This window comes from Alexandromys fortis, unplaced genomic scaffold (genome assembly GCF_014885135.2).
Source record: "Alexandromys fortis isolate MF-2015 unplaced genomic scaffold, M_Fortis_MF-2015_v1.1 scaffold_171, whole genome shotgun sequence".
NCBI lineage: Eukaryota > Metazoa > Chordata > Mammalia > Rodentia > Cricetidae > Alexandromys > Alexandromys fortis.
In genome coordinates this window covers 3,579,380-3,604,145 of record NW_026068066.1, presented here as the reverse complement: position 1 = coordinate 3,604,145, position 24,766 = coordinate 3,579,380, and the positions used below count along the sequence as shown (strand labels likewise).

Genomic DNA, 24,766 nt, shown 5'->3' with positions numbered 1-24,766 from the left:
CCCTCTTTCTAGGCTCAAGTCAGAGACCACAGTCCCCCCCTGGAGGCCATGTAGGTGCAGAGTCCCTTGGACGGCCCTCAAGGGGCTCCTAGGTGCATCTGTAAGCCGCCATGCCATCTGATTGTCGCTCACCTGCTGGGTCCGCAGAGCATCCAACTCCCTTTCCAGCCAGGTCCGCAGCCTGCGTTCCATCTGCTCCCGCTTCTCACATGCAGACTGCAGCTGGGTCAGGGCCTGCTGCAGCTTCTCAACCTTCTCCACATAGGCTTGCTTCTCTCGTAGCTGAGGGAGACAGTGAAACAGTACAGAATGGACACCAGTCAGCGCTGCAGTTGGAGACCCCAGCTAAACTGTGATGTGTCACCCTCATTCTGTCCCTCAGGAGCCTGTGGCAGGTACAGCAAGATGGCCAGGAGGTAGGGATGGAAGGTCCCCGGACAGCCTGCTTTGGGCCTTGTGAGCAGCTCTGCATTCTCTGCCTCATTACTGGTTTTAATCATAGCACCTACAGCCACTGGAAACAAGATCGGCAATACTTAGTCTCTAAAGTTAAATGAAAAATCATAAATCACATGTTATTTACATTATCACAACTGTATCTTCTACTTATACATAGATCCGTGAAAAAAAAAAAAAAGGCCTGGAAAAGAGCCTTAAAGTATTTGTCATGTTTATCTATATGGCAGAAAGGTCATATCTGCAAGAATAACAAATTTATTATTTTCTAGTTTTCTCTAGTAAATAATTATTTCTATAAGTAATACATGATAAGTATAATTAATAAAACAATACGTTATGTAATGAGCATGCTACAATTATTTCTACAATGGAGGAAATACACACACACACATATAATTTGTATGTATGCGTACACACATATGTGCCCCTTTGTACGTTTGCTAGTGAATGGAGTAACTTTCTCCTCTGCAGCTGAAGAGCTTCCTACAGGGAGGGAAGGGCACAGTGAGCACCCGAGGCCACGACTGAAGTAGGAATGAATGTGAAATGATTGTATAAACACAGCATCAGGCACGCTTTAGTGCCAGCACCCACAGGGCCAATCCTGACCCTCAATACTGGGCGCTCCATCTGCTCTGGGAGTCTGGCTCACATTCAGAAATCCAGGTGTTTTCTAGCTTCCTGGGAGCCAACTTGAGCCAAGAATTCATACCAAAACATTTACTGGATCCGGTGCTCTGCAAGAAGACAGCGATGTTGTTTTCCTGTCTCTTTATGAGTGACTCAGCCCCACACTGAAGCACAGTCACACAGGCAGGCAGCGACGTGCCTGGTCTGGCAGCCTGTTGCTGGGGGAAGCTCTGCCATGAGCCATGCCTGCTTCTGCTCAGCCTTATCAGAGCCACTGGATTAATAAAGTCCTTCCAATTGCACCAGGAAGGGACAGCTACACCGACTTTAGGGTAATTTTCTTTCATGGAGCTTGACTGTTACTTTAGCAGGCTTCTGAGAGACTGCAGGCAAGTTCCTGGGTTAGCGGCCATGCTGGAGCAAATGCTGTGGCATTCCACCATGCACACCTACTGACTATACAGCCAGCATGAGATCTGTCTAGGCGTCTGTTAGCTAGAGTGAGCAGTGTGTCTCCAGGGCCTGGGACAGACCAGCTCCCGGCCAGTTCTCAGTGTTAATGTTAAGTGAAGGCATATATCCCTGAGCATCTGCAAGATCCTCCAATGTGTGGCTCTGCCCCTCTATTGGTTTCAGCCTGAAGGCTGGCAAGGAGGATTTCCCGATGGGGATGATTTGTGACAGCCATGCTGCCAGCTGGAGTTTTCAGAGCACTAGGGTACCAGGCACTGTGTTCTGTAGGCTGTCTCTCAGTTACTCCCGCCATGCTCTACAACACCTCCTCACTCTAAACTATACTATATACTATCCTGGGTGGATGGGAACGCCGAGGGCAAATGGGCACCATGATGGGTCATGGTCACGTAGCTGCTATGTCAGGGAGCTTGTACGCTCGACTCTCACTAGCCTGACTCCACATCCGTACTGTAAAAGCAGGTAAAGTAGTATGAAAGGAGCAGTAGGTACAAGATCCTGGGATGAACAAACCCTTCCAAAGAAACCCGTGTAAGAACAGAGTGGGAGTGACAGCGAAGACCCAAGCCATTTTAGAAAGAGCTTCGTCCAGCCAGCCAGACATATAAAAATGAGGCCAAGAGGAGACCATGGCAGAGCTTAGGAATCAGTGACATGAGCCATGAGAGTGACCAGTCACATTTCAGCGGCCCATAAATGACTTTCACTTCTGCGAGGTCTATGAACACTAAATGAAGGGCTGACAAGATGGCTCAGCAGGTGCTTCTGTGCAAGAATATCAACCTGCATGCTATGACACTGGTCCTCCTCTGATGTAGGCAGGTCTTTATCTATCTGTTGCTTTCATTGATTAATTAATAAAGAAAACTGCTTGGCCTGATAGGTCAGAACATAGGTAGGTGGGGAAGACAGAACAGAATGCTGGGAGAAAGAGAGCAGAGTCAGGAAGACACCATAAGCTCCGACCTAAGATGGATGTAGGCTAGAATCTTTCCCGGTAAGCCACCATCTCATGGTGCTACACAGATTATTAAAAATGGGTTAATCAAGATGTGAGAATTAGCCATTAAGAGGCTGAAACTAATGGGCCAAGCGGTATTTAAATGAATACAGTTTGTGTGTTGTTATTTCCGGAGCTAAGCCAGGTGGCTGGGAGCTGGGTGGCAGGAACGCAGCCCACTGTTCCTTCTACACTCCTCCACATGTATGCTATGACATGTGTCCTCCTCCACATGCATGCTATGACACGGGTCCTCCTCCACATGCATGCTATGACATGAGTCCTCCTCCACAAGCATGCTATGACACTGATCCTCCTCCACATACATGCTATGACATGTGTCCTCCTCCACATACATTCCACATGCATGCTATGACACGTGTCCTCCTCCACATGCATGCTATGACACGTGTCCTCCTCCACATACATTCCACATTCATGCTATGACACGGGTCCTCCTCCACATGTATGCTATGGCACATGTCCTTTTCCACATGCATGCTATGACACGGATCCTCTTCCACTTGCATGCTATGACATGGATCCTTCTCCATATTCATGCTATGACACATGTCCTCCTCCACATTCCATGCACACACAATAATAATACCTTTTAAAAGGGAATAAACAAAAGAGCTTACAAAATTGAATTTCCTTAGTTCCACGCATGGAGACGAGCCCTCAAGAGTGATTTTACTGAGGACAACAATACAGGGGTCCAGTCCTCCCTCGCTCAGAGTGGACCCACTGTCAAAGGTCAAAGGGCACTTTCTACAATGACAAGGTAGATGCTCTTGGCTGCCACTCAGGATTCTCCTGCTGGTGTTAAAATCTTAGCTTTCACATGGGACTTGTAGGGTTAAAATGAACCTAAGGGGTACAGCCCTCGCTGCCTTCTATTCCAAGCACCAGGCTAAGTATTGGTCTGATCTCTTGCTGTCCTCCAGATTTGCTGGCATCTACTTACCAAGATGATGTCTGCTTAGGGTGCCTCATCACAGAGGTGGCAGCCACCTCTGCAGGGAGCCACAAGGTGCAGGCCTGTAGGTAACCCCTCTGCTCCTCCTGCCTCAGTTTACAGCCCAGAGTCCCTAGCTTACACCTTACACATGATCTTCGGATTCCTCTCTTGAGGTAAAAGGGACAGTCAATGCAATGACAGCACTAAGCTGAAGAGCTGGTTTCACCCAGACTGCTAAACCAGCATTTCCTGGGTTCAGGGTGTAGGGTATGGCACCAGCCCAACCCACCTGACTAATCCTTGGCCTTAGAATTGGGAGCACAAAGACCCAGCCATGGCAGCTCTACCAGCACCAGTAGCTTCTGGTCATGCCAATCATTTGCAGCCCTGGGCACTTGCCTACCAACAGGGTAGGTGTGGGTCCTTGTTTGGATCATGTTCTTACTACTTGCTTCTCAGATTCTGCTTGCCTCCGTGACGGAAAACCCTTTACTCATTTGCACCTGGGGGGTTCCTCACAACTCTCCCTTCTCTCCTCTGTCCCTTTCCCACGCTCCACTCACCTCTTCCTCCAGCTTGATGACTCTGGCCTGGGCATTGCTCAAAGCCTGGTCCAGGATCTCAATATGCCTCCGATGGTCCTCGCTTGCATTCCGCACTGCTGCCAACTCCATTTCCAACTTTTCCTTTTCCTTCAAGAATTCTTTGTCTGGAACGCGGGAAAAAACAGAACAAGCTCCGTCAGAAAGGGCTCAGCCTCAGGCTCATTGCCAGGCTAGGACTGAAAATAAAAACCATGCAAATAGCAGTGAGTTGCTGCTGCTGCTGCCGCCACCGCCACTGCTGCTGGGCAGCGATGAAGGGCGAGTGAAGGAATGACTTCCTCAAACCCACCTTTGACTCTGCATCCAGTGACGAGGTGCTGGGTCACATCAGTGGGACAGTGCATGCTAAGCATGCGCAAGGTGCTGGGTTTGATCCCAGCACAACAAGAAGGAAGCAGAAAGTGCCTGCAGGAGCCAGGAGCCCCACCAGCCCAGGGATGGCACCACATACAATGAGCCAGACCCTTCTACATCAATCACTAAGAAAATTCCCTATGGGTTTGTCTACCAATCTTATGACGGCATCTTCTCAGTTGAGGCTCCTGCCTCTCCAGTGATGCTGTCTTGTGTAAAGTTGACATAAACCAGTGAGCACACCTCTCCTCCGTAAGCCCAGATGAGGCAGCAAATACCAGCATCGATATGAACAACACACTCTTCATTAAACAGGAGCTAAAGTGTCAAAGGGTCACTGCTCTTTCTGTAAGCCTAAAGCCCACAGCAATCATCTCCTGCAGGACTGCAAAGGAATGTCAGGAAAAGCCTGGCTAGCATCAGTGAGCCCCAGCCAAAGGTGGAATTTAAATAAAGGGAGGGGGAGGGGGCTTGAAACTGATCCAGTCAAGAGTCAGCTTGGGAGCTAGAAAGGAAGTTAGGCCAAACTACCAAAAATCACAAAGTTTGGCAAATTTCTCCGTCTTCAGAATTTAGGGCTCCGACAAACCCATACATCAGGATACTATTATGAGAACATGCAGGACTACTTCTTGAATATGCTAATTTTTGTTGTTTTGGATTGTCTTTATTTAAGCTGTGAGCACTTAGTCATGATGTTGCTAAGAATTATGATATATACCAGAATACAATTATCTAAACAGCTTTTTAAAATATGACAGTTGGAGTTTTACATTTCTGGCTCATGCAATAAGTTTGCAAAAATTCAAACCTTGGCTGATGGTTTTTCCAAAGCCATTTGATGCTATCATTTGCCTCTGGCAAAATTAATAAAATATGTTCCCAATAAATCTGGAGGATCACAAAGACACTGGCCCTGCTCCTAAATTAAACGGACTCAGAGGCTTCTGCAACGCCAAGCGTAAGTAAGGAGAGTGCGGTGATTCACATGGAGGGTGTGCAGGAAGACAGCAGCCTGGCTGAACCCCTGAACTCCCAGAGCACAGCCCAGAAGCTACTATCACCCTGGCCTCAGTCTCCTGTATTTTACAGATAAAACCTTTAGACACATAGACTCACTCTGGGACATGTACTGGCCCTCTGCGGCTTTGTCTTCATGCCCGTCATAGTCCCTGCTGGACAGCTGCCTGTTGGCTGTCTCCAGTCGATCTACAAACAAAGCAGAGATGAGCCTAAGTCACCACACAACAAAGAAACAGGGTCAGTCCCAAAAGCTGCAGATGAGGAGGGAGATGATCAGGCAGGGGCCCAGACTGAGCGGTCTGGGGGTATTCTCCAAGCTCTCGTGAGAAAACCCTTGTGGGGCTGGGAATGAGCTCAGTCAGCAGAGTTCACTCTGCACATCATAAGGACTGGAGTTTTCACTAATGCGAAAGCTGCATCTGGCGGCATGCATCTGTCATCCAGCTCTGGGAACTGGAGACAGAAGATCCCTGTCAGCCAGCCTAGTTATATCAGCCAGCTGCCAGTTCAGTGAGACCCCCACTCTCCAGGGGAAAAAAAGGCAGGGTGAGGCTAGCCAGATAGCTTGGCAGGTAAACAGGTTAACAATGAAGCCCAGACTACCTGACTTAATTCCCAGACCCACAAAAAAGCCAGATGCAGGAGTTGCATCTCTAGCCCCAGTCCTCTTGTGGAGAGTCAGGAGAATCACCTACAAGCTCGTCAGCCAGTTAACCTGGAGCATGAAGTATGGCAGAAACAGCAAGAGTGACCATGCCTCAGCATGGTAGAGAAAAATCAACTCTCCTCTGAATAAACACACAGACACAGAGCCACACACACACCCCTCCCCACATACACGCACACGCACGAGCACACATAACAAAATTAAAATTAAGGTGGAGAGTGGCCGTGGAAGACACCCAGCCGTGGCGGCATTAGACCAGGTTGCACCTCGGAGATCTCTGTTGAAGTCGTGAAGTCTCCGGATCTCGCCTTCCAGCTTGTTTCTCATTGCCTTGTCGAGAGACTCACGCTTGCTGGTGGACTTGACCAGGCTCTCATAGGCTTCTGAGATCCTCTGCAGCTCTTTTTCAAACTGCAAGACAGACTTAGTATTAAAGTGGCATTTGTGACAGGGCCTGTGTGATGCTGGCTGCCCAGCATCCTCTGTATGAGGCTGCATCGTGGACGCCTGTCTGTACCTCAGGTTTCATATCTACTCCATTTCGCTTCTCGTTCTGCCCTGTAAGACCTACAGTGATCCTATACATATGGTCTATCAAATCTGGCCAAACTGTCCAGCTTAACCCAGTGAAGTCTCTTGGTACTGACAAGGGTCAGGGGTGAATCTAAACATAACCAAAACATCCCTTTAAAAATATTTAATTTAAGCCGGGCGGTGGTGGCGCACGCCTTTAATCCCAGCACTCGGGAGGCAGAGGCAGGCGGATCTCTGTGAGTTCCAAGACCAGCCTGGTCTACAGAGCTAGTTCCAGGACAGGCTCCAAAGCCACAGAGAAACCCTGTCTCGAAAAAAAAATTTTATTTGGTTATTATTATTATTAGTGTGTGTGTGTGTGTGTGTGTGTCTAAGGAGTCCAGAAGATGGTGTTGAATCCCCTAAAGATGGAATTCCAGGCAAATGTGAACCACACAATAAGAGTACTGGGAATTCAGGTCCTCTGTAAGAACAACAAGCACTCTGAACCACTGAGTCATATCTCCAGCCCCCTAAATAGCTTATTTTTATATCACTTACAATGATTAATGAAGTTCCAATTCCACATAAGGAAGGTGTTAAAGTGGGGGAAAACAAGCATTCTGACCAAAACCCAGACCTGCAGACTCTAAGCACATTGTTCTTTCCGGAGACCCTGCCCCTGCCTCTACGCTGAGTGTTGTCTGGGAAACCAGTGCTATGGAGAACAAATGGCCTTGAGGCTAACTGTAAACAGCTGTGCAGTGGAAACCTCTCCACGCGCGAAGGCGTGATGGGGGATGGGATTGCAACTGTAGGTGCAACTTTATTTGTTCATATTTTACCAGGTCAAGAAAGCTAACCATGGAGCCTTTAACTACTGTGAAGACAGATCCAACAAGTATGTCACTGTCACAACGGGAGCCTAGCATAGTAGCGTCTCCAAGTGGAAACCAACAACTCCTAGCAGTGCTGTGTAGCAGAGCTGTGTAGATGAGACCATGGGCCCAGCCTAGGTGCCCATCCAACAACAAATGGGGAAAGAAAGTGGACTGAACACCCAGGGAAGCTTTCTCAGCTATAAAGAAAGATGAAGGTACGGCATTTGCAGAGAAATGGCGTAAGTGACCAGGCCATACTCAGAACCACAGGATGCTTTTCTCTCACAACTGATTCTAGTTCTGTTTTGTTTAAATCTAGGTGTATAGAACATGAAACGTGAAGGGGCTGTGTGAAGAAAGAAAGGGACACGGAGCAGGGAGACAGGACTGTGTAACGGGGTAAAAGGACTGTATGCAAACTCATATGCCAAGGCTTAGTGTGTGAAGATGTCAGGGTGGAACCTGCTACTTTGTAAGCCAACTACAGAAGTTAGATGACTGTAGTGATACAAAAAAGTGGGGGTGGGGGACTGAAAAAGACCACGTGGAAAGGCAGGCAACAGCTGAACCTTAACCATGGGTAGCAAAGCACTGTGCCATCGGTCACCTTTGTCACCAGAAGGCCAGAGAAAGTTTTCAGTCCCTCCATGGAATAGATATGTCCTCTAAGGAGGGTGGAGCTGAGAGATCAGGTCCTTTGGTACCATGGGACTCTCCCTTAGGCCTCCTTCTACTGGAGTTGGCTTTTTCCTTTGTCCCACTCTTGAACAATGCCTTTCTGCTTTTTCCAGAGCTACCATGAGTGGTGGTGTGTCCTAAACCATGTTCACAGTACGGCTGCATTCAAAACAGGAAGTGCCAAGACAGGCCCTCAGAATCATAAGATCTCTATGAACATCCTTGTGCTCAGAATGAAACCCAAGCATCCCATAGTGTCCTGACAACAATAGCCCATCATTCACCTCTCTCCTTCCCACAGCCCATCAAATTACCTCAGCTCATCTCGTACCTTGTGAAGCTTGTCGGCATTGTCATAGCAGCCCTGAAGCTCCTGATGAAGCACGCGGTTCTCCTCCGTGAGGATCTCCACCATCTGCTGGGCTCGCTCCACGATTGCAAAGGCATCTGGTCCAAGCGGCTGGCTGGGGGAGGCAGGGGGAGGCTGTGGAGCAGCAGCCAGGCTCATGGGAAGAGGAAGAGGCAGGGAGACGGAGTGCAACGGTCCGCTGACGGAGGAAGTCTGAGAGGACATGGGGCTGTGCTGCTGCACCGTGGATGGAAAGGGAAGCTGGCATGGCCGGCTGTGGGAAAGAGAGGACCAGTCGTCAGACTCCAGAGTTAGTATGGGAGAGGAGGGAAGGTCCCCAGCACAGGCATCGTTGGTGCTTCCTTTGGCCAGACTCGCCGTGCACGTCCCCACGCTCAACTCGGCAGTAAGTTCGGGCATTTATCATATTCTTCTCACCAGCTTTGGCTACAGGGCAAACAGTGGACAAGCCGACGGGCAAGCCGTGCTAGAATTAGACAAAGCTGAGTGTAGCCTCCAAAGAACTCTGGAGAAGCTACTTCTATGTAAGAGGTCAGGGAGAGAGTCTCACAGGCAGAAGTTTGGGCTGAAGTCTGTAAGGCAGCCAAGAGGGAGCAGTGACTTGGATGGAAGAGTGAGAAGGGAGAAAGTTGGGCTTCAGCTAGAACTGGCCAGCGCACAAGACCTATGGCAGGAACCAGCAGCAGCCAGCATCACCGAGTAGAAGGAACCAGCAGCAGCCAGCATCACCGAGTAGAAGGAACCAGCAGCAGCCAGCATCACCGAGTAGAAGGACACAGCCCATGCAAAGCACCGCCAGCGAACAGCAGTGCTAGCCTGGACGGCAGGCCTGTACGAGCCACAGCCGCACCTCCATAAGAGGCTAGTGGGGCTACCTTGCTGCATAAGGGGCTAGTGAGGGCTACCTTGCTAGGAGTGTTGCACAGAGAACTCAGTCACAGGGCAACGCCCTGGAAAGGAGGTCTGGGTAAGGCCCAGGAGAGAAGTTCTGTGTCTATGAAAGATGAAGAGATAAGAAGGGAGGAAGATAAAAATATTACCTCTAGATTTGGGGCTTAGCAAGAAATGGGAAGTGCTACTAACTAATCGAATGGGACAGTGTAGGCAAAGATCTGTGCTCCGATGACTCTGTTCTGAGGTCTAAACATCCAGACTTCAAATCTAGTCTGGTGACCAAAAGCACCTAATAGCATCCTTTAAAGACTGAGCTCCTGATGTTTGGCTTTAATGTGAAATAACGAATTTCCACCTCCTGTTTCCATCTCTCCCAAATTCTGCCTTCGCTATTCTGCTACCCTGTGTCATGAGCCCCACACAGCAACATCATGGAAATACATAAGCCCTCATGGGAACGCGCGGCATATAAGTCTCATCTCGTTCTCCCATCCCTACAGCCTCTCTTCTCCGGAGACAGGAATTTAACCTTCACGTTAATCTCTACTTCCAGGTCTGGGAACTGGAGGGGAGGTGACAAGACTTGACTGACAGGACAGTTGTGTGTACTGGCGTAGGCCCATAAACCCAGCACTTGGGAGGCAGAGGCAGGGAGATGACCACAAGTTTCAGGAAAGCCTGTGTAGGGTAAAAGGGACAACTGGAGCAGGAAACCAACCAATCACTGAGCATTCTGACTCTGAACCTATAGTAGAGAAAGAAACACACCCTGTATTTGAGAGCTGAGCCAGGAAAGAAACATCTTTATCCCTGAACCCAGGACTAAAGACACGTGCCCTGACGCTAAAACTAGTGTCAAAGAAACACACTTTGTCCCTAGAATCAGAACCAGTGAAAGAAATATGCCCTGGTCCTAAGATTAGAGTCAAAAAGCTAAAAAGAACCAGTGAAAGAAACAGTTTGGCTATGAAGTCAGAGCCATCTCTGCCTCTGACCAGCTAAACTGACCAATCCCTGAGCAGGGAAAAACTAACCAATCCCCTGTCTCCCTGGGAAAACTCCGCCCCTAAGAGGCCCTATAGAAGCCTCTCCATCCCTTCAGATAAGAGCTGCCATTAATCCCTCCCTGGCAGAGGCAGCCACTCTCCTGGATTCCTCCTTCCCAAATAAATCTCTTTCTCAAAAGAGTCTTGGGTGATGACCTTCATTTGCAGGTACAGAGCAGAAGAACCTGGCTGGGGTGTCCCTTAGAAGACTGAGCTGAAAAAGTTTGCTGAGGCCTAGGGGGTATCAGCAAGGCAGAGCAGAATAGAATAACCTTGCTGGGAAGCTGAGCAAGGCCAGCAAAGGAAAAGTAACAACTTTTTGCTGCTGGAGGTGACTGTTACATTTCTTCAGGGGGCTTCCCCTTAGCAGAGTGTTAGCAGAAGAAACATCTTGGGCCTGAGAAGAGGCAGATAGCTCTGCTAGGACGCTCCTGTAAGGGAACAGAGCAGAGCTCAGCTGGAGCTGCTCTCCAGGAGAAGGGCAGGATCCCTGTATCCTGGGGGACACCATCCCCCACCACACCCCAGCTTCAGGTAGCCTGGCTTCCTGAATAGGGATAGTCAGAACACCTTTCTTCCAGGTCTGAGCTGTCCCATTGCAGCTCCAGCCTCCAGAGCTGTCCTATTGCAGCTCTCAGTATATCCTGGCTTCCCGATAAGTCAGGATATCCCAACACCCCTACTGTACCACGTTCCCCTACAGCCTGGGCTACATATGGTGAGTTACAGCACGTCCACTGATGCCCTAATCTCCCTCTACCCCTCGACGACCTGTTATGACCAGCCTTATGCTATTTATTCTCGCAAATTTATACGTTAATATTACTCATGGTTTCATGCCTATGACCTTTCTTCTACCTAATCATCAGTGTGCAACGTTTCTGAGGATAGAAGCTTATAACTCATAGTGACTTAACATGCAGTCATTTCGGTTCGTTGATTTAATCCCCAACTCTCAGACCAAGTTGGTTCCTATCTGCTTGGCTGCTTTTCAAAAAAGAGACAACCCTTCAACACTATGTGATGAAGGGGATAACCCCTGCTAATCACAGTTACTTAGACGCTGGGATCATGAAGATCCCCACATAGTAACAGGGGCTCTGCCTTCTCCTGTGAGGGGAGGTCACAAAGCTGAAATAATAGTGTTACTCGGTTTAAAGAAACAGGTTGATAGTAACATGTTCCTCTCAACATGGGACAGTATTCAGAAGCATATTAGACAAGTTTTCACATTCTGCCAGCAAACAGCTGTGTCATGAATAGCACTAATTTAATCTGTTTCTCCCCAACTTGGGCATCCACTGTCCCCACACCAGATGCACCATTATTCTGTTTTGTTGGTATGAGAATCAAAGCTCCCAGGATTACAGGGGAACCATGGCGCTGACATTCTGACAAAGCTAAAAACACTTCCCAAGGCGCGCACACCACCAAGCCGGGGCCCCTCTGTCAGCACCACGGAATGGAGGCAGAAAACCAGAGCAGCTCTAGGGCACTGCCGGGACACCTCAGGACATGTCACCTAGCTCAGGTCTCTCTCTGCTTGTCCAAAACAGAAAGAGGTCTCTGAGCACTTACAAGAGCTCCGGGTAAAGGCATCAGAATGTAGACTTGAAAGAGAAGGAAAACATCTCAATGGTTTTTATACTAATTATTTGCTGAAAGATAATATTTTAGATACCTGGACTTTGATATATCTAAGTGCTGTGTACATGTTTGTGTGTGTGGAGGTGTGCATGAAGATTTGGGCACAGTTCTGTCTGTAGGCCAGAGCTCAAGATCGGGTGTCACTCCTGACCCACTATCTGTCTTCATTTTTTTTCTTTTTTTAAAAAAAGATTTATTTTTAATTATGTATACAGTTTTCCCTGCATGTATGTTGCAGGCCAGAAGAGGGCACCAGATCTCATTACAGATGGTTGTGAGCTACCATATGGTTGCTGGGAATTGAACTCAGGACCTCTGGAAGAACAGTCAGTGCTCTTAACCTCTGAGCCATCTCTCCAGCCCCCTCTGTCTTCATTTCTTGAGACAGGGTCTCTCACTGAACCTGAAATCCATTGATTCAGCTGGGCTAGCTGTTTCAAGAATCCTCCTGTCTCTGTCCTCCCAGGACTGGGTTTACAGGCAGGTGACATCACACCATGTTCTAGGGATCCAAACTCAATGTTTTGAGTTGTATAGGAAGCATCTTACTGGGTCATACCCTTAGCACAAAAATGTCCTTTAAATGTTTTAAGTGAATTAACATATAGATTTCTAAATAAATTTCATCTGTATCTTTTAATTTTTTTAAAAGGATGGCAAGGTGGTTCAAAGTGGTTAAGAGCATATTCTGTTCTTGCAGAGGGCCAGAGTTTGGTCCCCAGCACCCACACTGGGTGGCTCACAACTGCATGTAACTCCAGTTCTGGGGATCTGGCACCATCTTCTAGTCTCTGAGATGGGCAAACACATGTGTGCCCGTGCACACACACATACACACAGTTTAAAAAATAGAAGGGTGTTAAAAAATAATTTTCCAAAGCAGAATGTATGAAGACTTCCAACTAAAGAGACAACCAGCCTCCAAATTACAGATCTTAGCTTCTCAAAATAGATTAGTTCAATTAAACACAGTGCATTTTAACCATGAGGAGAAATCAGATGGGTACTCTAAAGTTTTAGATAATCCAGTATGTTATAAACTAGTATAAATTCAAATTAATCGAGGTTTAAAATAAAAAAAATCTATTATGAAAGGGGATGCTGAAAAGTCTTACATATATCCATACACATTTTTATTATGTGTACATGCCTATGCATTACACGTGTGTATATATGCATGTATATGTTCTACATGTGTATGAATGTGCTATGTATGTGTATGTATGTATATGTACGTATAGTGTGATTGCATGTATGTGTATTCCATCAAAGCACATGTTCAGAATTCAGAGGATATAATCTGAAGATATAGCTCTGACCTTCCACCAAGTGGATCCTTGGGATCAAATTCAGGTCAGTAGGCTTGGTGTCTGGTGTCTTTCCCTGTCAAGCCATGTCACTGGCCTTGCCCAGGACTTCTACAGGGCTAAACTGCACATATACAAAGCAGCCTCCCTTGGAAACCAGTTCCAGAACTCAGTGGTATCAGAGAATGCTGACACCAGAGCATGAGTGGGCAGAATGGGACGCGCATGCTACATTCTGTGCACGGAACTCGAGGTGTATCGACAGGTCAGCCGTTACAGAAAACTGTCTAACCTTTGTGAAATACAATAGAAAGTGAAAATTAGTGGGTAGACAGATGACGAATGTGGTTAAATAATTTACAAAAGAGAAAGTGTAAACATTCAAATACATAATTTCCAACACAAACAGTTAACAGAAATAAAGCTGAAACAAGTTTTGAATGTATCTATTAATAAGTCTGTCCAAGCTTTTATGCAAAATTTTTAAAAATTTTCCAAGAGTACTCTTGGGACTCTTGTTGGGTTTTGTTTGTTATGAGACAGAATCCTACTGCATAATCCAATAGACAGTAAAAGTGATTGTCTCCAATTAATGGAACTATGGCTCTTTATTTTATTTTTTGCTATTCTTTTTCATTGGATAAATATAACTAGATCTACAAAAATTCATATTAAAGTTCATCTTCATTGTCAACCCAACTGATTTGGAGTCACCTAGGAGACACACCTTTGCAGGTGTCTGTGGGGATGTTTCCAGAGGAGTCTAACTAAGGAGCGACCCACCTGAATGTAGGCAGCGCTATGCACAGACTAGGGGCCCAGACTGGTAAAAGGGACAAAGAAGCCCGCTAGGCACCTGTGCTCATCTCTCTGTTTCCTGACTGCATACACACTGTGACCACCCACACACTCTGGAAAACACACCTCCCCCACCGTGATGAATTGCAGTCCTTCCTGAACCAGGAGCCAAAAATAAGCCCTTCCTTTTCTCCATTTCCTTTTCTGTTATCTGGCCAGGGAGAGGTGAAAACAACTGATAAATTATTCCCTAAGCAATACGTGTAGATTACATAGAAATTAGAAAATATAAACAAAATAATTAGCATCATTATTTTAGCAATTAAGAAAAAGAAACAATGGGATAAAATAATAAAAAAAAAAAACAATTCCCACTTTTAAAGAACCCTGCAGTTTGCAGTGTTTTCTCAAAACTTTCTGATTAAGCAACATAGTGAACAGAGTTTAACACTGGCTGTGTTTGATAGGAAACCGGAGAAGACCAATGTTTTCTCTTTGGGGGAAAAACTGCAGGAAACACACATACATTTCTACAATAAACATTATGTTTATATAAAGAAGCAACTCAGTTGTAGGGAAAATTGTCTCTAGCAGGGCATGACGTACATCCCTAATCACAGCCACAGAACCAGCTGATTGGGGCAGGATTGCTTGAGCCTAGGAGTTCAAGGCCAAGCTGGGCAACAGGATAAGGCAAATACAAACAAGAAAGATAGGAAGCTGAGGCTGTGAAAAGTGAAGGAGCCGAAGTCCCCACCTGCAGCCTCTGCTCCTGCGGACAGCCATAGGTCTCATCAGTGATCAAATGAAGGCTTTGAGTCTTTACTAAACTCAGAATCCCTGCTATGTGGGTGGGTACCACAGCCCTCTGTTTAAAGAAGTTACCCCTTTTATGCCTTCCAGCTGGGGCTGTGTCGGGTTTCCTGGGAAAGTGACCTGAACTTGACCCTGACTTCTTTAAATTCCCACACCGCAGAGCTACTTCTCAGGACACAAGAGGCATACACTTGGCGTATCCAGCCAGAATTCAGCCTAAATGCTGTAGACATTACTAAATTTTTTTTTCTTTTAAAGAAAGGGTGTGATGTAACTAACCCTGGCTAACCTCAAACTTGCCACGTAGCCAAGAATGACTTTGGCTAAATTACCGACCTTTCTGCCCCCACCTCGTAAGTGCTAGAAGTACAGGTGTGCACCCCGAGTGACACCTCTGACAGGAAGTTTGACCTACACAGTCGAACCTAAATGAAACATCAAAGCCTCATTTTCACTGAGAGAAACGTAAGCTTTTACTGAGGAACCAAGGGATCCGTCTGATTTACCTTGGATGCCAGGCATTGGCTCATTTTCATGACTGTATAAACTACAAATCCCAATTCACCACTTTAGAAACACCCTGCCCAAATCCCACTCCCTTTCCAGCTACTTCTGACTCACGATAAGAGGGGCTGCCCACCTTCCTATGACCCATCTCTTGGCAAACATGGCACTGGCCCATAGGCAGACCTGCTATTTCCAGGTGCCTGCTAAACTGTCCTCTGCTTACTCCACTACAATTGTTCGTCACCCATGGTTCTGAGGGTGCTTCCCATTTGCCTCCCTCTCCCCCCCATGGAATGCCATTTGCCATGTACCCAGGGGATGTCTTAGTTACAGCTACTGCTGTTCTGTTGGAACACCATGACCAAAAGCAACTTGGGGAAGAAAGGGTTTATTTCACTCACAGCTCCATGTAACAGCTCATCAAAAGCAGTGAGGACAGGAACCTGGAGGCAGGAGCTGATGCAGAGGCCGTGGAGGGATGCTGCTTACTGGCTTGCTCCCCATGGCTTGCTCAGTCTGCTTTCTAAAGAACCAAGGACCACCAGCTTAGGGGTGGCACCACCCACAATGGACTGGGCCCTCCCCCATCAATCACCAATGAAGAGAATGAATGTGCTACAGGCATTTTCCTAATGGAGGGTCCCTCCTCTCAGATGGCTTTCGCTTGTATCAAGTTGACATAACACTACCAGCACAATGACCCTGTATGTTACGTTACCCACCCCCACCACGCACAATGACCCTGTATGTTACCTTACCCACCTCCCACCACGCACACACCCAGGACATGTCTAGGGAAGACATGCTCAGGGCATCTTGATAGAGAATACGGTCGCAGTACAATTTGGTCCAACGACAGCTTTCCCCAGTCAGCATGAACACTCACCGCCCATTCACTGAACTGAACAAGGAGGAAGGAGAGGGTGATGCTGGGTTTCTGACAAGAAGCAAGAAGCCAGCCCTCTGCAAGGAAGGCCACAGCTCCTGGCTTCTCAGAGCTGTCAGAAGGCTTGGGCCAAACTCCTCCATCCCCTACTTTACCAGTTATCTACCTACTAAAAAACAAGTCAACGCATTCCCAGAAGACCAGCAAACTGGCCGTGGTCTTTCCTTTGTTTCTGGGAAGCTAGAAAGCAAAGCCCCTCTGTTGAATGACATGGCTGAGCCACGATGAAGGGCAAAGACATGTCCAGGCTCAGCAGGCCGGAAGAAAGGCTTTCAGAGTCCCGTCACCAACAGCTGCTCGCCTCTCCCAAAGGTGGGTCTTGGTAAAACAAACAGTAGTCTAAAGCCAGGGACGACCACATCCCACCACAGACCTCACCTCATTGGGAGCAAGCTGCAGACACTGCTGCCCTGTTTGCCCAACCTGAGTCCGGTGGGCAGACCAACACAAAGTCAAGCTTATTCAGAACAGAGACTTCACTTTCCTTTCTTCTTTCTTTTCTGTTGGGAGCTGTGAACCCACAGATCCCGAATTTTTGGTAAACAACTTGTAATGCTTGCAGCTGCTCTGAGCACGAGACCCTCAGGAGTTCCTGATAGCAGGGGAGTGGTTTCTGGTGGGCTTGGCTGGGGTGTGGCTATCAGTTAAGTATCCCTATATAAGCTGCCCTGGACACAATAAAGGGGCATTCTGGCATCAAGGATAACCCGTGTCTCTGTCTGTGTGTCTTTGTGTGTTTAAATCTCCAGGCCCTTGCCCGGCTCGCGAATGGTCCTGTAGTGCAGGTGCCGCAATACAGGCATAGTACCATAGTACACGTAGTAGTATGGACGGTACACTTTTCCCTATAACTTGGCTGTGTAGTTCCTGAGTGTAATTTTGAAGCTTACATCATTTCACACCAAAAAGTTAGACACTCCTAGAAGTTCCCAGCCTGAAGCTCCCAGCAAAGTTAAGTTGGCTCCCATTGTCTCCCAGGATATCTGGGAGGGGAGAGAAGTCTGATGAGAGTCAATAAACTAATTACAAGATCATCAGGTATGTCAGCTCAAACGAACATTAGTGTTTCCATTGTGTGTAGAGTCACTAAGCGTTAAATGGGGTGGAGGAGTGGGGTGCCATGTGCAGTATGGGGACCTGGGCTTGATATGGCTCCTGCACCACCAATCTGCTGGCCATTGTTGTCACTGGAACCTCTCTCTTCAGGTCAGGTTTTACTTACACAACGATGGGCTTTATAACTGAATTCCCTTTTTTTTTTTTTTTTTTTTTTGTAAGATTTACTGATGTGTTTTGTCTGCATGTGTGTCTGGAGCAAGTGCATACAAGTGCCCATGACTAAAAGGAGGTGCTAGATTCCCTGGAACTGGAGATACAGACAGTTGTGAGCAACCATGAGGGTCTAGGCACTGAACCGGGGTCCCCTGCAAGAGCAGCCAGTGCTCTTGGCCACTGAGCCATCTCCCCACCCCCTAGTCCCCATTTCTTAACATTGTTGTAAAGGCCAAGGACTATAAGCCATGTTAGGTGTCTGCACCGGTAAACCCTGGGGACACTCTGCCTTTGGGCCACTGTGCTCCACAGTGCTCCACAATGCTCCACAGTCTACCTAGTGCTCCACCGAGTGCGGCACCAAGGTGACAGAGTGCCACACATTGTAATGGAAAATCGAAACAGAGAAAACATGTTTTAGTTATGTTATACATGATTCTGATTAAAGTATAGAAATCGTAAATCATAGGAATAAAAACCATTTTATTACATTTAGCTTGTAAATCCCATGTTTTACAATGTTAGTGGTTTATTGGGAAATATGAGATTAATATGTAATTTTTAGCAACTCTAGTTTTCTTTTCTTTTTCTTTCTCTTTCTTTTTTCTTCCTTCCTTCTTTCCTTCTTTCCTTCCTTCCTTTTTAAGCATAGACAGATTTCTTAGGAAAACAAAGCCACATCTTGACTAATATACTCTGCATTGCTCTGGTAGAAACCCCAGCCATGCCTGGAATCCGTTCATGCCTTCACTTCCATTAGCACACACTACAGAAGCCAAGTCACCAGGAGTGAGTCAGAATTAATAACTAAATGTTTGCTTTGGGGGCGGAGGGAGTCACCGTCCTCACAAGAACAGACCTGGTCTCATCTTGCCCTCAGTGTGACCCACTTTCATTGCCAGGAGAAGGAAAAGCAAACTGGAGCCCGAGGAGGAACAGAGCCACATCCTGGAAGCAGCCCCTGACCCTGGTACTCTGTCTGAGCGCTTTCTTTCTCAGCTACATGAGCTCATTCACAGAAAGGACCACGGTGCTGCAGGTCGGCAATGCTGGGGCCAGTGACTGCTCTTAGCAGTTCACCCAGGACGTAAAGGATATGGCATCAAGCACCAGGAGCCCCCCTTTAGTGCAGCAGGACAGATGAAGAGCCCCATGAGGGACCGGGAGGTAGACACTGCTCCCAAGTACTAGCACACACTCTTCAGACCTGTCTATAGGCAAGAAAGAGCCCGTCTCAAAACATAATGGGTTGGGCTAGGTATCCATTATATCCCAAGAAGGGCTTCTTGCAGCATCAGGCAGGAAGATGGCCGAGGGACCTCAGCCAGGACCCATCCTGGTCCAGAACTCTATATTGGGTATATAGCACGCAGCTTCCTAAGTCATCACCATTAATGACCAGCACCAGAAAAGGCCGGGTCCATGAGATTCCCAGGAGCGTAGCTTGTCTCTTGGGTCATGCATCATGCCACACAACACAGGCCCAGGTTCAAAGCCTGGAGATCAGGCTCTGCGAAACATGTCTGGAGCAGGCTGTGTGAAGACAAGCTTGTTTACCTAGCTGGCCAAAGGCTGACTGCTGAGCCAGGCTGGCTCGCTGCGGCTGTGCCCCACAGCCCGTCTCCTTGGCCAGTCCACTATGTCTTCTCAGATACTTTGATGTGGCATGCAAATTTCACTGTAATCCCTCGGGCATTTCTTGTTTCTGACCTCAGAACTTTAAGACAAATGGGATTCTCCACGAGTCACCAGGGTTGCCTCCAGGAAGTGCCTCACTCCCACCGACCTACCTCAAGAAACAAGGAGGGTCCCGGTTATGTGCCACCAGAAATGGTTCTGTAAGGGCTCAGGCTGTGCTATAAACCAGGGTTCAATTCCCAGCACCCCCATGGTGGCTCACGACTGTTCATAACTCCAGTTCCAGAGACCCTGACACCCTCTTTGGCCTCCAGGGCCATCAGAAACTCAAGCAGTGCAGACGTACAGGCAGGCAAAGCACCACACACATAAATAAAACAAAACCATAAAAACTGCAGGCCAGCGAGGGAGAAGGGAAGCTCATCAGGAAAGATTTCCATTGTTGTCAAGACCTTCCAGAGGCTGAGAGGAATGTCTGCGGTCATCTACGAAACGACAAAGCGATAAACACGGGGGAACTGATGGCTTTTATATAGTATAAAGAGAACTCCGGGGCTCCATCGAAGACAGGCTACGCCATGTTAGGAAGACTGCGTGTGCTCTCTGCTCATGAGGGCTCAGGCTGGCCAGGCTGCGTCACAGCTAGCGTTCCACACTGCGATGGCTCCTCTGCATTTAGACTGGACTCGGACTCACCTAGGAGACGCACCCCGGTGTGTCTGTGTGAGGGTTCCCAGAGAACAGAGAGGGCAGACACACCGAATGTGAGGGGCACCGCATTCCAGACTAAATAAAAAGGGTCCTAAGTAGAAAATCATCCGAGGGCTGCCACCCCCAGGGTCTCTGCACTCTGGTCCACATCCCTGCCCTGCCCCAACTCCATTGCACCTTCCCATCCATGACAGAAACCATCTCTCAAACCACGGGGCCAAAGTAAATTCTTCCTCCTACGTGTTGCCTTTCGCCAGGTGTTTGGTTACAGTAACAGAAGGATAACAATTAAATCCATCTCAAATCAAATGACCCAGCCCCTTCTAGAAGATGCAGAGCCAGGTGGACCCTGTACCCAGCCACTGGGGTCACATCGGGGACGCTAGCTTATTCAGTTTTACACAGACAAACCCTCTACGATGATGGCACGTCCAGTCCAATAATAGCGGGCGGCACCTGTCTTCTTGGGGGCTCTGCTCTTCCCGAACAAGCCCAGCACCCTCCACTGCTGGCCACTCCCACATTCTCCCCAGAGGCTACATGCCCTGCTCCTCTGAGGCCTAACCCATCAGAGTCTTCTCAGTTCTAGTTCCCTGACTCTCTTAGCAGACACCGCTGCCCTCCTCCTGCCGTCTCTGTTCCTGGGCACCCTTCCTGTAAAGGCCTTATGGGCCCCGTCCCCCAGTCTCACCAGCCTGCGCCATCACTGAAGCTAGTCACTAAACACCAACACGTATCTCTGATTGAGAACACCACACTTCTCACTGCCTCCAGACCAACACTACACTCCTTAACATAATGTCCTGAGATCCCCAACCAAATACACTCTCTGTCACATCTCACTACATCTATCCACTGGGCTCTCTACCATTCCCATGGCTTTCCTGTCTCTGGAGGTGTCCTTCCTACCTCGACCTACAGCTTGCATTAATCCTTTGAGACCCCAGTCAGTGTTACCTCCTCTGGGAAGCATCCTTCATCCTCTGGTTTGAGTCATTCTACCCCCATGTAATTGGGTAGCACTTTCTGCATATCTCCACACTGAACACCACACAGAATGGCAGTCGTGTGTTCCGATACTGGCTTCCCCAAAGACGAGGCTTCAAGGACCTCCGGGAAAGGGACTATATTTGTATCTGTGGACCAAGGATGCACAGAGGCTCGCACAAGAAGAACTGCTCAACCTGACTGGCAATCTGAAGGCACGCTCACACTAAAAGGCAGGAAGATGAAACACAGTGAAAGAGCAAGAGGCTGGATGCAGGCAGCTGTGCCCTGCTCCTTCGGCTGCATGTTCTGGACACCTTCAGACCTCTGCGCCCAGCTTCACATCTACCGAGTGAGGAGGGGACTAAAGAACCCCATGGTCTGGCTAATGCCTCCACCCCGCATCCAGAGTTTGCTTTCTTGTGTGTGGTGAGTGAGTGTGTGTGATGTGTATGGTGTGTGTGTGAGTATGTGTGATATGTGTGGGTGGGTGTGGACTGCGTGTGTGTGAGTATGTGGTGTGTGTAGTGTGTGTGAGTGTGTGATGTATGTGGTGTGTGTGATATGTGTGTGGTGTGTGTGATATGTGTGTGAGTGTGTGGTGTGTGTGGTGTGTGTGATGTGTGTGAGTGTGTGGTGTGTGTGTGAATGTGATGTGTGTGTGGTGTGTGTGTGATATGTGTGAGTGTGTGGTGTGTGTGATATGTGTGTGGTGTGAGTGATGTGTGTGTGTGATGTGTGAGTGTGTGTGATGTATGTGGTGTGTGATATGTTTGAGTGTGTGTCGTCTGCGTGTGAGTATGTGTAATGTGTGTGGTATGTGTGGTGTGTGTGGTGTGTGTGTGGAGTGTGTATGTGTGAGTAGTGTGTGTGTGGTGTGTGGAGTGTGTAAATGTTCATGAAGACCCTGACTGAATAAACAAAGGAAAGGAAAATGGGGGAATGGGTCTATATTTAATAAAACAAAAAAAACTAAAGAACAATTTCATGGCTGGAGAGATGGCTCAGTCAGTCCAATGCTTGCTTTTCAAGCGTAGGGACAGCAGTTCAGGACCCAGAACCCACAGCAGAGACGGCAGAGACAGCAGAGACGGTAGATCCTGAACTCCCTGACCAGCCAGCCTAGCCTAACTGGGGAGTTCTGGGTAGACCCTGTCTAAAATACAGCAAAAAAAAGTAGATGGTACCAGAACAATAGCACTCAAGACAGCCCACTGTTTCCTGTGGTCTCCACATGTACCTATGTATGTATACCACACACACACACACAGTAATAACATTCCTCAAGAATCAAGACTCTCACTCATCCCCAGCCGCCCACTGCTAAGAACGGAAGACGTTCCTAGTGTCCGCCTTCTGCGTATCCAAGCCCTCAAATGGCTCATTAAATACTATGGACAAGCAAAGGTTTTGATAAAAAGCCAAGATGCCTCACAAAATCTAAACGACAAATGCATGGCTGAGCTTTACAAAGCTGAGCTTTAATAGTTACCTGGTGACCCCGTACTCTGGGGGTGGCTGATACCTCAGGACGGCCACTTCTGTTCTCGCGGGCTGAGGTGCAGGGTAGGGTTTGACCATCTCGTGGAGCACTCCAGGGTGCTGGTCACTGTAGTACAATCCGTGGTCTTGGTTCTTGCTGACTGGGGGCATCATTGGCTTTGTCTTGAAGGGGTATTCGGGTGGAGGACCACGAGGGTCCAGCGCTTTACAGGCGGGCTGGGCTGGGGACGGCCCTCCTCCAGCTTTAAAGGCCTTTCCGTTGCCTGAGCTGGGGAGGTGCTGCTTAGCTCCGTTCCTCTCCAGCGACAGCTGCATGATCCTCTCACTGAGGGATCGGACGTGGCCCTGCTTGAGTTCTTTCAGGGCCTCATCCTTGTGTGCCTGTCCGCTGTTGGCCCGGTTCACTGTGGGCCTCCCCTCTGTGCGGGACTTCTGACTGGTACCTCCGGCCATGTAGTAAGTGTGGCTAAGGGGCCCCTGTGCTTGCTGCTGCTGCTGCTGCTGCTGCTGTTGCTGCTGTTGCTGCTGCTGCTGCTGCTGTCCCCTGAAGAACTGAGACTGGGCCTTGGCTTCCTCATATGTGGGCAACTCCTCGTCGTTCTGCTGAGGCTGAGTGGAGCGGACCTGCTTCTCCATCACCGTATTGTCCCCCTGGTGCTCTTGACCCTGCGGCTCCTGGCGGGCTGACTGGAAGACCATTTGTGGGTCTTCTTGAGGGAGGGTTTCCGTGGAAGAAAAGTTGTTGGTGGCGTGGGCTGGCCCTGCACTCCCCGTGGCCTGGTGCTGAATGGCCAGCAGGTTCATGTTCTCAGTCGGGGTGCCATAGCGCAGCTGCTCCTGGATCAGCCGCTGTAACACTGTTCCAGCGGCCACATCCTCAGAACCTCTCATCTCCACCTCGGGGGGCCTCAGGAAGTTCGGGGAGTGGAAGTTGGAGAGAGGGTCCTCCGCTGAAAGACAAACAGGAATGGAGCTAACTGGCCATCTCTAGGAGACACCAACTGACATTCTAACCAGAGTGTCCTTTAAAGACCCGGTTCCGAAGGTGCCAGCACCTCTACCCTGCAATGCATCAAGGGACTGTTTCTCAGATTTCCTGAGACTCTGCTCGCCCCCACCGCCGCCCCAATCCCTTTTCTGTCTCCTTTGTGATCGGATCTCCCTTTCTCTTCCTAACAGTCCTACTGTGGCAGAAACTGACCTAAGTCTTCCCATCATAAAAACAAAAGCCCTTTCATCACAAATAAAGCACCCACAGCCCTGTGCCAGGTCGCTGTGATGATTCTCTATCGCTGCTTTCCTCTCTCAGGGCTGTCTCAGGAAGGCTTCCCATCTTCCAGACACCGTACACACTCTGCTCTGAGTTACACATGTAACCATTCTAGAACGTTCAGTCTGGTTGTTTCCCCTTTGTTTAAAATATTCTTCTGGTCTAGCATTCAGCACTGCCCCAGTACCCTCCTTCCTGGCCCCATTTATACTACCTGCCTCTTCTAGTCTGTGTTTCCCCCATGCTCTTTCTGAGTCTCTTTTTTCCTCCACTGAACAAAATGTCCACTCTTGTTTTCAGCTCCTGCATCACCATCCCACCTCTGCAAGAGTAGCTGATGGCACTTCATAGCCATCTACTTCCAACACACCTCCCTTCCCTGCCCCAGCTCCTGTATCCCGTGTTTTGTTCATTTCTTGATTATTAAGAAATCGCAGCATTATTTGTAATAGCCAGAACCTGGAAACAACCTAGATGTCCTTCAATGGAAGAATGGATGAAGAAAGTGTGGAATATATACATATTAGAATACTACTGAGCGGTAAAAAACAATGACTTCTCGAATTTTGCATGCAAATGGATGGAAATAGAAAACACTATCCTGAGTGAGGTAACCCAGACCCAAAAAGATGAACATGGGATGTACTCACTCATAATTGGTTTCTAGAGATAAATAAAGGTCAGTGAGTCTATAATTTGATCTCCTAAAGAAGCTAAATAAGAAGGTGATCCCAAAGAAAAACATATAGCTATCCTCCTGATTATGGGAAGTAGACAAGATTGCCGGGCAAAAAATGGGATCTTGGGGG

At 48.2% G+C, this 24,766-nt stretch overlaps 1 protein-coding gene across 4 annotated transcripts in view; it reads right to left on the bottom strand.

The window, feature by feature from the left end:
* The window catches only part of Amotl1 (angiomotin like 1), a 117,418-nt gene that overhangs the window by 13,540 nt on the left and 79,112 nt on the right, over nt 1-24,766 (bottom strand). For all 4 annotated transcript variants that reach the window (XM_050120603.1, XM_050120604.1, XM_050120606.1 and 1 more), the window contains 6 exons: nt 22,677-23,637; nt 8,577-8,868; nt 6,440-6,584; nt 5,603-5,692; nt 4,088-4,233; nt 133-282 (listed from right to left, as the gene is read on the bottom strand). In XM_050120603.1, the coding sequence (XP_049976560.1) occupies nt 133-282; nt 4,088-4,233; nt 5,603-5,692; nt 6,440-6,584; nt 8,577-8,868; nt 22,677-23,637 (1,784 nt within the window). The remainder of the gene's footprint in view (nt 1-132; nt 283-4,087; nt 4,234-5,602; nt 5,693-6,439; nt 6,585-8,576; nt 8,869-22,676; nt 23,638-24,766) is intronic.